Source organism: Canis lupus, chromosome 23 (assembly GCF_003254725.2).
Source record: "Canis lupus dingo isolate Sandy chromosome 23, ASM325472v2, whole genome shotgun sequence".
NCBI classification, from domain to species: domain Eukaryota; kingdom Metazoa; phylum Chordata; class Mammalia; order Carnivora; family Canidae; genus Canis; species Canis lupus.
This window is the reverse complement of record NC_064265.1, coordinates 1,722,775-1,735,846: the sequence shown is the minus strand read 5'-3', so window position 1 is coordinate 1,735,846 and position 13,072 is coordinate 1,722,775. Positions and strand designations below refer to the sequence as shown.

At 39.8% G+C, this 13,072-nt stretch overlaps 1 protein-coding gene across 7 annotated transcripts in view; it reads left to right on the top strand.

Moving 5' to 3' along the window:
- Positions 1-13,072, top strand: part of NINL (ninein like) — a 138,033-nt gene that overhangs the window by 58,210 nt on the left and 66,751 nt on the right. For 6 of the 7 annotated variants that reach the window (XM_025461492.3, XM_025461491.3, XM_025461489.3 and 3 more), the window contains 2 exons: positions 2,895-3,088; positions 11,865-11,961. In XM_025461492.3, the coding sequence (XP_025317277.1) occupies positions 2,906-3,088; positions 11,865-11,961 (280 nt within the window). In that variant the 5' untranslated portion in view covers positions 2,895-2,905. Of the gene's footprint in view, positions 1-2,894; positions 3,089-11,864; positions 11,962-13,072 lie in introns of those variants that run through there. The other variant, XM_049100088.1, reaches the window with a different exon arrangement.

Below are 13,072 nucleotides of genomic sequence, written 5' to 3'. Positions count from 1 at the left end.
GATTCACAAAGATTTTGTAAGAGAAAACCCTAGAGACATCCCCCTGTTTCTAAAACATTCCTTAGATCTCTGCACATATGCGTGCAAGAGCATATAGGTATTTTTTTAAATGAAGAAGGCATGGAGTAGTCTCAGATATCATGTATGTTTTAAAAGTTTTAAAGTAATATGTATGGTGTTACACTTATGTAAAAACATGCATATCTGTGTGTATTATGTATGTACACAAGTCTGTGTGTTCATCCACCTCATGGACTTGGGAATAATCTCAGAGTCTAGAGTCCAAGCAGTGCTTACCTCTGGTAATGGGGTTGGAGTTTTGTTTTGCTTTGTTTTTTCTTTATATACTTTTAATTGCTTGAATTGGTTACAATTAAAGGTAAAATAGAAGAAATGGAGGATTTGTTCATGATTGGCAGAGGCGGTGGAGGAGAGGGAGGAGTGGTGTTAGTGAACAGGGCGCCAGGAGGAGCTTGGGGTGCGGAGACCATCGGCGTCGGGAGGTGTGGGTATGGTAGGTTCTGCAGTTGCCAGGGGTCCCCTAGTCACTCCTCACCTGGGTTGCTCCACACTCTTCCACCTACTGAATTTTGCCACTCGTCTTTCTTACTGTTATGTTCTGTCCATCTACTTCCGGCGTACCAGAAATTGGCAGTGGCAAATACCAGTACCTGTATGAAGCTCACCACAGGTGGCTCTTGTGTACAAAAGGATGCAGCTCCCAACTTGGGTTGGGGACTCACCTTGGATGAGAAACTTGACAGATGTCAAGTTAGGAAGGGTATTTAGTTTTCTGATTTATCCTTCATGTTTCTACCTATGTATCTGTGTTTCTCAATGTTGTCTCTGTTGTCATCCCTGCCAGAGATGGGGGCAGGTGTTCCCAGCTCCTTCTCCTTGCCCTTTCTCCACGTGAGAAGTGCACGCATATGATGAGTGGATAGGGCAGGCTTGTTATCTTTTGCTCCTGCATCCAACCTGAAGCCATGAGCCGGTGTGTGCATCCTCAGAGTGGATGCTGGTCGTCTTTACACCTGATCAGCAAGTGTTCAGTCAGGAGCTCAGGGGAGGAAGTTGACCTTAAAAGACCACACTGAAATATCACAATGAAGATTCTATTCTATTCAAAGTTAGATTCTATTCAATTCTATTCAAAGCTTTTTAAATGTCATTGATTCTGTTGTTTTCCTGAGTAAGATGATATTCTGGGAGTTGGAGGATCAATGTGAATAGATTTCAACCCCTCATACAGTTTTTGTGCTGATGGCAACCTACACACCCATGTGGGTGATGGTGGACAAATAACCACCAACAAGAAAAAATGTATCTTTCTTGGATGTCTTAGTTAAGGGTCTGACTCTTGATTGCAGCTCAGGCCATGATCTCAGGGTCATAAGATTGAGCCCCACATCAGACTCTGCACTGGGTGTGGAGCCTGCTGAAGATTCCCCCACCCTCTCCCCCCACCTATGTGCTTGCTGTCTTAAAAAAGGATTATATCTTTATTTACTTGGCATTTATTGTGCTGTCTCTTATTAGTGAGATGTTATTTCATTGTTTCATGTTTATGAATTAATTATTAGATTATTAATGAGCTTGATTATTTTCCATGTTTGCTTACTCACTATATTTTCTGTTTTCAGAGTTGTCTGTGGTCCTGTGTCTATAACAGGCTGACCCACAGGAATTCTCCATTGTTGTTGAACTGCTGTATGTGAACTACTAGGATGTATACTAGCTATCATTATTATAAAGTTTGTACCCCGGCTTTACATTTTATCAACTGCATTTCCTGTGCTGTTAAATATTCTTCAAAAATGTGTTTTTTAAACCTATTGAATCTTCTGCCATATAATTATGCTGTAACTTAGCAAGCTATTTTCTTTTGTTGGACATTTTATTTTTCTTATATCTTTGTCCATAGCTCCGTTTCCTGAAGTATAAGGAATTTCTGTAAGGAATTTTGTGTGCATGAAATAAGTAGATCAGATAATACAATTGTTTGAAAATTTCTTGGTAAGTGTGACAAGTTGGGAATGTCTGAAAGACATTTACGTGTCATTTTCTCCAGCAATATATGAGAGCCCCCTTCGTATGACAGCTTAAGCTAGCATGGGTGGGGGGGTTACTCTTGATAATTTCACAGTGACAAATGGTATCTTTGTTTTAATTTGAACATTTTTAGATGGTTATTAACCATATATCTTTCTTCTTTTGTGATTAATTAACATCCTCTGTATATTTTATTGGAGTTTTCATATTTTTTATTATAAGTACTTTTATTTGGCAAAACTTATTAACATTTTTCCTTTTTAGTATTTGTAACTGAATACTAGGAAGGGAAAAATGCTATACTTGTATATGTATAGAGAAAAATTAGAATGTATATTTGCCAAAACATTCATAATTATTCTTTTAGGTAGTGAAGCTTTGGATTATTTTAGGTCTCTATTTTATATTTATCTCTTTTTACTGATTATTCTATAATAGATATTTTTTAGTTTTTAAAAAGATTTATTTATTTAAAAGAGGGGGTGGGAGAGGGGCAGAGGTAAAAGCAGACTCCTCAATGAGCAGGGTACCTGATGTGGGGCTCGATCCCATGACCCTGAGATCATGACCCGAGTTGAAATCAAGAATCGAATGCTTAACCATCAAGCCACCCAGGTGCCCCTATAATAGATACTTTCTTACAGAACCAAGAAATTCTGGCTTTTCTGACTGGCTCCCTGGTCACATGCTTCTGGGCTCTCCTACAAAAGAGAGCACCCACGTGCCCAGTGCTTGTCCTGCGCCTGGGCCACCCTGCTGGGGCTCATCAAAGCAGTGGAAGAATGTTTGAGGTGTGGCAATTTGAGTGTACTCTTGTTTCTTTTTTCCCCTGGCATGTCCAGCTTGCTATGGGATGGACGAAGAAGAAGAGAACCACTATGTTTCGCAGCTCAGGGAAGTGTACAGCAGCTGTGACAGCACGGGGACGGGCTTTCTGGACCGGGAGGAACTGACCCAGCTCTGCCTTAAGCTTCATCTGGAAAAGCAGCTGCCCATCCTTCTGCAAACACTTCTTGGAAATGACCACTTTGCCAGGGTGGGTATTTGACTTCATTCTTGTAAAGAAAAGCACAGAGTACAATAGTTAGCTGCAAGCACTTGGGAAGTATCAGTTGACTAAAGACACATGCCAAAGGAGTGTTACTAGGAACCGGAACATGGCTTTTCCTTCTGGGGAACTCCTATGTTGAAGCAAGAGTCTCTTTCAGATGGTTTTGTTTTGAGGCATAGTAAATCCCAGAGGTTTGGTTTGGTTTGGTTTTCCCAGAAAGTCATTTGTGTGATTTGTTGGGTGTCAGGGATGGGGTGGCAGGTTGGTGTGGGTGGGTGGCATGTGGTTCACAAAAACACAAGAATCTGTAGGCAGTTGACACCTGGGTCACTGAGAGACAGGCAACCTCTAGGTACTTTGAGGGCAGACTGTTTGGTAAAATTGCATAGCTTGGAATTCGTTCTAGCACCTGACAACAGCTGCACAGCACTGTTGCAGGAGGAAAGGATACCTGTGTCCATAGGTGTCCCGTGATTTCATCTAGGCCAGATAGAAAGTACTGTTTTTGCTCCTTTCCTGCCATACTTGTATATGTATAGAGAAAGATTAGGATGTATATTTGCTAAAATATTCATAATTATTCTTTTAGGTAGTGAAGCTTTGGATGGTTTTAGTTCTCTGTTTTATATTTATCTTTTTTTTTCTGATCATTCTATAACAGATACTTTTTTAGGAATTGAAGGTCATCTAGAATGGTGATCTAGAACCTAGACCACAATGTGCTTTCCTGATGGAAACATTAAAAAGCACCTCCCACCTTGTCCCTACTTCTTAAATGTTCTAGATGTTAACCTGTTGGTGATAAAAACACTGTTGGTCATCTTTTTTTTTTTTTTTTTTTTTAAGATTTTTATTTACTCATTCATGAAAGACAGAGAGTGGCACAGACATAGGCAGAAGGAGGAGAAGCAGGCTCCATGCAAGGAGCCTGAAGCAGAACTTGATCCCAGGACTCTGCGATCACACTCTGGGCTAAAAGCAGACGCCCAACCATTGAGCCACCCAGGCGTCCCCAGTGTTGGTCATCTTAACTTTGAAGAAAGAGCATTTCATTCCAAAGAAATCAATAAAATTATTTTAAAAACCCAGACTGCAGATTTTCCTGAAGTGGCTCTTGTTTGTCTTGGAAAAACAAATGAAGAGAAACAAGAAAAAAACTCTCACTGCTGGCAGTCCAGATGAAATCTACCTCTTGTCACTTCCCAGAGCACCGACTGTCCTGTGTTCCCCATGACTGTCAGTAGGATACCAGGATACCGTTACTCCCTCTTCGGGAGCTCTGCCTCAGTTAATCTGGCCACACCCTTTCTCTGTTTCTTTTTATTCTATTCCTGATTTTTTTTAAATGGATTTAAGATTCAGGTGTATTTTCTTTTCTTCTTTCTTTCTTTTTTTTTTTTTTTAGAGATTTATTTATTTGGGGGGAGGAGCAAAGGGAGAGGGAGAGAGAGAGTCAAGCCGACTCTTTGCTGAGCACAGAGCTGATGCAGGGCTTGATCTCATGACCCTGAGATCAGGATCTGAGCAGAAACCAAGAGTTGGCCACTTACCCGACAGTGCCACCCAGGAGCCCCGAATCAGGTGTATTTTTGATAATATTGGAGCCCCTCTTTTTTTTTTTTTTTAAGATTTTATTTTTATATATTTGTGAGTGTGTGAGTAGGGGGAGGAGCAGGGGGGAGGTACGGGCAGACTCCATGCTGAGCACAGACTCCTGACAGAGCCCTGTCTCATGACCCGGAGATCATGACGTGAGCCGGAATCAAGAGTTGAACACCCAAATCGCTGAGCCACCCAGGCACCCTGATATGTTGTGGCCTGTCTTGATATCACCTGGGATTGTATTTGGACCTAGAGGAACAAAAGGCACATTTGTGAAAATCAATGCTCTGGTTATTCAAGCAGTATAACAGATGATCTGGTTTTCTTGATTATTTTTGACAGTTTAGAAAATTCAAAACCAAAAGAATAACTTGGGTTCACATTCAGATGGCAGGTTCTGCTGACTGAACAGATCACATCATTCCTGAGTCTCACCCCACTTTACCCTTTGTATGTGTAGAAGTGCTATAACATTTAGAAACAGCAAATTATGATAGGAAGAAAAAGGTTCATACTGGAACATCAGTAAAGAGAAAAATGAACTTGGGTTTGAGATTTCTGGCTTCCCCCACATCACATGTATCCTGAAAAGCAGTTCCTCTGAATTGTAATCCTTGTGGGAGGCTAGAGGTTTCTCCACACATTTATAGGGAAATATGTTAGAAGGAGAGACTCTCACTCATAAGCAATGGCAGGAGCCTGACCTTCTCTGATGAACGGTGGCTTCTGGCAAAACCCTGTGCATGTTCGTTCATCTTTCTGTCTGTCCCAACCCTGTCTCTTACAGCCATGATTTCTGTTTCCAAAAAGCAAGTCATGTGTTGGGTAAATTAAAAAAATAGCTCTGCTTCTATTAGTGCTCCTAAGCCTGACCTGAAGTTGTCCCTACTTCCCCCTCTGTAACATTTTAAGAGCAGAGCCCGCACCAGCCAACGCCTGTTGGGTCCCACCATGGTGATGATGGTGGATTAGTTCTGCTTTCCGAGCTTCTATTGCTTCTCTGCTTCGTCCTATAGACAGGACAGGGCTCACACAGCCAGCATTTACATGAAATGTTCTGTAGAGGTTTTAAAGGAAGCTGGTGTCAAGCCAGAAATATCCAGATAGTTGTCACCATTTTCTACAACAGAAACCAAATAGTGGAGATTTCAGGAATTTTTCAAAGAAAATCAAGAGAAATCCTTTTTCCTGGAGAATTGATTGGCTGTTTAGTTTAGCACATTTCCAGTTTCCTTGTAGTAACTAGCATATATGACACCATGTAAATGTTAGTCATTGATACTTCAGTTATAAAAATGAACGATATTATAAATAATAATAATTTGAATTAAAAGGTAATGTTTTAAGGTGTTGAGGGTATGCTCATTTTTAATTCATATTTCTTGTTAAAGAAACATTATCAAGATCTGGTTTCAAGCTAGAAATTAATGTGGCCTAAGATTTCTGTGGCGTGTGGGAAATTTCCATTGAATTCTGTGTTATGATCAGTGGCAAGGATCTTTAGTTTTTTAAATTTCGTCAGAAAGAGAATTTTACTCTCAAAAAATAATTATTTTTTAAATTGAAATAGTTGACATACAATGTTGCATTAGTTTTAGGTGCACAAGGTAGTAATTGGACAGGTGTATATGTTATGCTATGCTCACCATGGGCATGGCTACCATCTGTCACCATACATTACTACAGTACCATCGACTCTATTCTCTATGCTGTGACTTTTATCCTCATGACTTCTTATTCCATAACTGGAAGCCTATATTTCCCACTCCCCTTCAACATTTTGCCCATCTCCCATTACCTTCCCCTTTGGCAACTATCAGTCAATTTGTTCTCTATATTTATGGGTCTGTTTTTGCTTTTTGTTTGTTTTTTCATTTGTTTTATTTTTTAGATTCTATTTTTTTAGTTGACTATAAATGAAATCGTATGGCATTTGTCTTTTTGTGACTTACTTCATTTAGCAGGATACCCTCTTGTTCATCCATGTTGTCACAGATAAGTAAATTTCATCCTTTCTTATGACTGAGCACTATTCCTTTGTTTATCTATACACGTTTCCCTTATCTGTTCATCTGTTGACGCTGGAGCTGCTTCTGTATCTTTGCTGTTGTAAATAATGTTGGAATAAATATAGAGGTGCATATACTTGAAAAAATAATTATTAACATTAGTGCTACTGAAAATAATTTTAAAGTTGAAAGTGATTCTCAATCGCAGGGTCCAGCCTCTTTATTTGTGATAAGTGAGTACAAGATTATACAGAGATAATGGTGTGTCCTTTTTGGTGAAGCACCTGAGTCCTGTGGGTTTGTTCTTCCCCTTTTCTTGAACTATGAAGAAAGAAAACACAGAAACACAAGCTCAGTGAGAATAATACCAGATAAAATGGCAACACACTTGGCCATCAGATACCACTACTATTCGATGGTTGGAAGGAAGTCAACTGTTAAGTGTTATCAAAGACACAAAAGATTAGATCAAGCAAAATTGTCATTTCATTTTGCTTCCATGTATTTGACAAGTATTTTTGAGCACTTAGTATGTGCTGGGTAATATGCAGAAGCTAGGAATGTGATAATCAAAAAATATAATGTCTGTCTTCATATGAAATGAAATATATGCAAGACAGCATTGATTCAAGTAGCAAAAGATTAGAAACAGCATTTTATTTTATTTTTTTAAAGATTTTCTTTATTTATTCATGAGAGAGAGAGACAGAGACACAGGCAGAGGGAGAAGTAAGCTCCATTCAGGGAGCCTGATGTGGGTCCAGGCCGAAGGCAGGCGCTAAACTGCTGAGCCACCCAGGGATCCCAGAAACAGCATTTTCTTTTTCTTTTTTTTTTTTTCTTTTTCTTTTTCTTTTTCTTTTTCTTTTTCTTTTTCTTTTTCTTTTCTTTCTTTCTTTTTTTTTTTTTAGAAACAGCATTTTCAATATGAGATTGGTTAAATATATTCTGATAGATCTCTCTGATGAAATTTATCCAGTCCTAGAAAAGTAAGAAGGCTTCAGACATCCTTGGTAGTGGCAAGTTAGCAAACTCAGGCCAACCTTCCAGTGAGGGCTACTAAAAAAGCTGAACAAAATCATAAAAATAAAGATCTGAAAATGGTAAAGGGCAAATAAGTCAGTGAGGAATTACCAGCCTAAAAATCTGATAAATCACACACAGAGAGGTTCAGCTCAGCAAACAAAACCCCATTTGTGCCGAAAAACTGTGAAATTGATGTGGTCTTTGGGATCTTAGAGGGCCAGGAAAATCTGTGTCAAAACCCAGGTTCACCCGAGGTAGAGAATCTGATAAATTAGCCCCCAATTTAAGGGATGATAGGAATCAGCCATTGTGCCTTTTGCTGCCTGAGCTTGTATCCTCTCAGTGGTCTAGATGAACCTCACTTAGCTGAAGGTGGTCCTGCCCAGGTGGTACTGTCAACCATTTGCCAAAAGCAAATAAAAGTCCTCTCTTGAGAAATGCCATTATTCAAGATCTGTAATTGTTCCCATGTTATATTTAAATACAATAAGCAGCATACAGTCAAGGATAACTAGCACACAAATAAGTTAGGATGAGCAAGAACCAGGAGAAACAACAGGCAACAGAAGCAGATGCACACAGCTTGCAAGGTGCTGGGATTACTGTAAACAAAATATAGGGATCCCTGGGTGGCGCAGCGGTTTGGCGCCTGCCTTTGGCCCAGGGCGCGGTCCTGGATATCCGGGATCGAATCCCACGTCAGGCTCCCGGTGCATGGAGCCTGCTTCTCCCTCTGCCTGTGTCTCTGCCTCTCTCTCTCTCACTGTGTGCCTATCATAAATAAATAAAAAGTTAAAAAAAAAATTAAAAAAAAAAAACAACAAAATATAAAAATTGTGGTTACTAACCATGTGAGGAGAGATTCTTTTTAAAAGCTTGAACATACCTATAGGAAAGAGGGAACTCTAAAAAGTGATATAACAAATCTGAACAAAGAACCAAATAAAACTTTAAGAACTGAAAAGTGTGATTGCCAAAATCAGAACCTAATGTAAGAGTTTAATAGTTAGTAGGCAAATTAGACACAGCAAAGGAGAGCATTCATTAACTGGAATTATCCAGAATGTAGCATGAAAATATAACAGAAGGAAGAGTGAGAAGGTTCAACCTTCCAACATCTCTTTATTTGGAATCCTAGGAAGAAAGAAGTGAATGGGGTAGGGCTTTATGAATAGCTAAAAAAATTTGTAGAACAGATTTGGGATTGCCAAAGCCTGCTGAATTCCAAGTAGCGTAAATACAAAGAAATCTACAGCTGGCCATATTATTGTGAAACTGAAAGTGAACTTAGAGAGATCATCAGAAAAGCAGCCAGAGATGGGTATACAAGATCCCTGCATTTTTCCTACAGCTGTGTGTGAATCTATAATTATCTCAAAATGGAAAGTTTAATGTTTAAAAGCTGTCCTATGAAAATAGATGTGTCCTGTAATGAGCCCTACATTGACAGCTACTTCCTCAGATGTAACAGTACAAGCCAGAAACTAGTGGAAAGTATCTCCAATTTGCTAATAGAAAAACATCTGCCAACCTGAATTCCATGCTCAGCAAAAAGATCCTTTAAGAGTAAAGGTGAAAGACTGCATCTGCAAGAAGATGAATTCTGCTCAGTTATGAAAAGATACAGAGGCCAAGACATCCAATAAGTGTGTTGAGTATTTACTGTTTGCCAGCAGTGGCATCACATGCTAATTGGGAAGAAAAATATAAACAAATGCACAAATAATCCAATGTCAGGTCATGATAATATGTGTATCCCAGACAAACAGCTGCATTTAGTGCTCAGTGGCAGCAACAAAGGTTTGCTCATTCAAATTCTGTGCCAGATTTGAGAAGCATGCTTGGACCTACAGCCCCAAACCTGCTTTTCTAGCACTTCCTGGTGACCTTTTGACCCATCTAAGCCCTCTTGTTGACTTTTTTCTGCATGACGTTTACTGAAGAATCCATAAAGAAAAGAGCATGTATCAGAAGTGTATGCGCAATGACTATCCCATACAGAGCACATCTGGGTAACCAGCATCCTTAATCCCTCCCCATGTGCCTTGCAGTCCCTCTGTCTCTCAGGCTACCGCTGTCCTGACACTAACACTATAGATTTGTTTTGCCTGTTTCTGATCTTTATAGAATGGAAATACACAGTACCTGCTCAGTACATACTCTCTGACTTCCTTTACTCAACCTATCTGTGAAATACACTTCACCTTGTTGTCTCTCAGTGTTTTTTTTTTTTCATCATCATATTTCATTGTCTGACTATATTATCATTTATTTAGCCATTCTATTTATGGATATCTTGGTCATTTCCCCATTCTTTTTTTTAAAAGATTATTTATTTATTTAGAGAGAAAGAGAGAGATAGCAAGAGAGAGCACTAGCAAGGGGGAGAGGGAGAAGCAGCCTTCCTCCCAGCAGGGAGCCCAATGTGGGGCTTGATCTCAGAACCCTGGGATCCCAACCTGAGCCGAAGGCAGATGCCCAACTGACTGAGCCACCCAGGTGGCCCCTCCACTATTCTTCTAATACCTTGTTTATCTGCTTGAAAAAAGTTTATTGAAAGTGAAGTAAAAACATTTCAGATACTCAAAAAGAATTTAGCACCAGCATACTTAAGAAAAATGAAATTCTAAAAGATGTACTTCAGGGATCCCTGGGTGGCGCAGCGGTTTGGCGCCTGCCTTTGGCCCAGGGCACGATCCTGGAGACCCGGGATCAAGTCCCACGTCGGGCTCCCGGTGCATGGAGCCTGCTTCTCCCTCTGCCTATGTCTCTGCCTCTCTCTCTCTCTGTGTGACTATCATAAATAAATAAAAATTAAAAAAAAAATAAAAGATGTACTTCAAATAGAAAATTATCCTAGGCAGAAGGTCAGAAATATAAGAACAAATGAAAAAGCAGTAAGTATTTGAATAATTCTCAATGAACATTGATTTATGTAAAATATATAATATTTTGTATGGGTTTAAAATAGAGTGAGTTAAAATATATGACAATATATGAAAATTGGGAGCGTAGTAAATGAAAGTGTTACATAGGCTTCGAGTTCTCACGGAAGAGGGTAAAAAAGTATTAACTAATAGTAAACTTTGATAAGCTGAGGATATGCATTGTAGTTTTTAGGATAAGCCAGAGAAAGGAAATAGACAACATAATTTCTCACTTAGTAATAGGAAGATGAAGTCCTAAAAAAAAAAAAAAAAGTAAACCCAAAAAGAGGAAATCAGGGAGAAAAACACAAGCAAGTCCAATTGAAAGTGTACAATAGAATAGTAGATTTAAGTCCAAATATATCAGTAATTATATTAAATGTCAGTAGACTAAATAGTTAAAGTTTTTGGGATGCCTGGCTGATTCAGTTGGTTGAGTGTCTGCATTTGGCTCAAGTTATAATCCCAGAGTCCTGATAAAGCCCTGCTTTGGGCTCCCTGCTTTGAGCCAGCCACTGGAAACAATGGGAATATCCATCAGTAGGAGAATGGATTAATGAATTTTTGCACAGGTAAATGATGGAATAGTATACAGCAGGGAAAATGCATTATTCATGGCAGCTTGAATGAATATTACAGAAGTAATATTGAGTCTAAGAAGCAGGATATAAAAATATATACATATGATTCCATTTAGATCAAATTTGAAAAGAGGTAAAACTAAACCATATTCATCAGGGATGCCTACAAATGAGATCTAAAAGCAAAGATGTTAATACTGTAAAAGTCAGAGTAGGGGGGCAGGGGATTTAATTAGGAAACGAGCCATGGTAGAGGAGCCTCTAAGGTGCTGGCAGTATTCCATTTCTTGGTGGGGTAGTGATAGCCTGGATATTTTCTTTATGTATATTAATGTTTTATGATCATCAGCTCCCCCTTTTGGTTACTATTTTCTAATTATTAAACTTGGTAATAGGGTTTTTTGGTGATTAGTTTGTGACTCACTTTTACTTTTCTTACTACAGTCTTCTATGTAAAAAAAATCTTAAGTGATATTAGAAAAAACGAAATGAATATGCTCAGCAGGAAAGGCAACAATAAGATGTTTCCATCTGAAAATAAAAACAGAAGGCTAAGGTATTTATATATGTGATCTGTTGAAAGTAGTGTTGACCTCTCTTTTCTTACATTCACCAGGTTAACTTTGAGGAATTTAAAGAAGGTTTTGTGGCATTGCTGTCATCAAATGCTGGTGCTGGCCCCTCAGACGAAGACAGTAGTTCTTTGGAATCAAGTAAGGATTTCCTTGCTCGCCTCAAGTGTTTGTTTCATTATTTTTCTGTTATCTTCTGGAGTGTGATATTCAGATTGAAGAATGTAGCAGGTCTGAGAATGAAATTATAACTTCGTTCCCTTACTGCCCACCTATGTGGACTGGAACAAGACATTGGGTTTCTTCTTCTTTGTTTCCTTATTTGTACACTAGTGTTGGAAAGGAGAAGCTCTATTGTTTTCCTTTACACTCTGTGCCCTGAATACTGCTGGCACTTCTGGTGACCAAATGTGTCAGTCTGTTGCACAGCAGACAAGTCTCCAGCACCATCTGGGTGTCCTCCACTGTAGCTCAGTCCTGACATTGCCTACCTGGGGCTGGCCCCAGATTCCACTGGCTAAGGCCTCAGTCCCACAATATGGTCCTCATGTCTGATGCCAGTCATGGGTCCAGGTTGTCACCTATGCTTCTGACTGGCTATGAATCAGAGGTGCCATAGCCCCTTTCTGAGGTTCAGTGAATTTGCAGGAGGAGATCCTAGAACTCAGGAAAACAGTTTATGCATATCATCAGTTCATTATAAAAGGATGTAACTCAGAAACAGCCAGGTGGAAGAGGGCCACAGGGCAAGGTATGGGGAAAGGTGCAGAGCTTCCGTGCCCTCTCCAGGCTTGCCACAATCCCCCAATCTCTCTGTGTTCACCCTAGAAGCTCTCTGAACCCTGTCCTGTTAGGTTTTTTTTTTTTTTTTTTTTTTAATTTTTATTTATTTATGATAGTCACAGAGAGAGAGAGAGAGAGAGAGGCAGAGACACAGGCAGAGGGAGAAGCAGGCTCCATGCACCGGGAGCCCGACGTGGGATTCGATCCCGGGTCTCCAGGATCCCGCCCTGGGCCAAAGGCAGGCGCTAAACCACTGCGCCACCCAGGGATCCCTGTCCTGTTAGGTTTTTATGCAGGCTTCCATTACGTAGGCATGACTGATCAAATCATTGGCTCTTGGTGATTGAACTCAATCTCCAGCCTTTCCGCTTTCCCCAGAGGTCAGAATGGCGCTATAGGTTCTAACCCACTAATCACATGGTTAGGTCCCTGGGCACCCAGCCCCCATCCCTAAGAGCTTTCCAGAAGT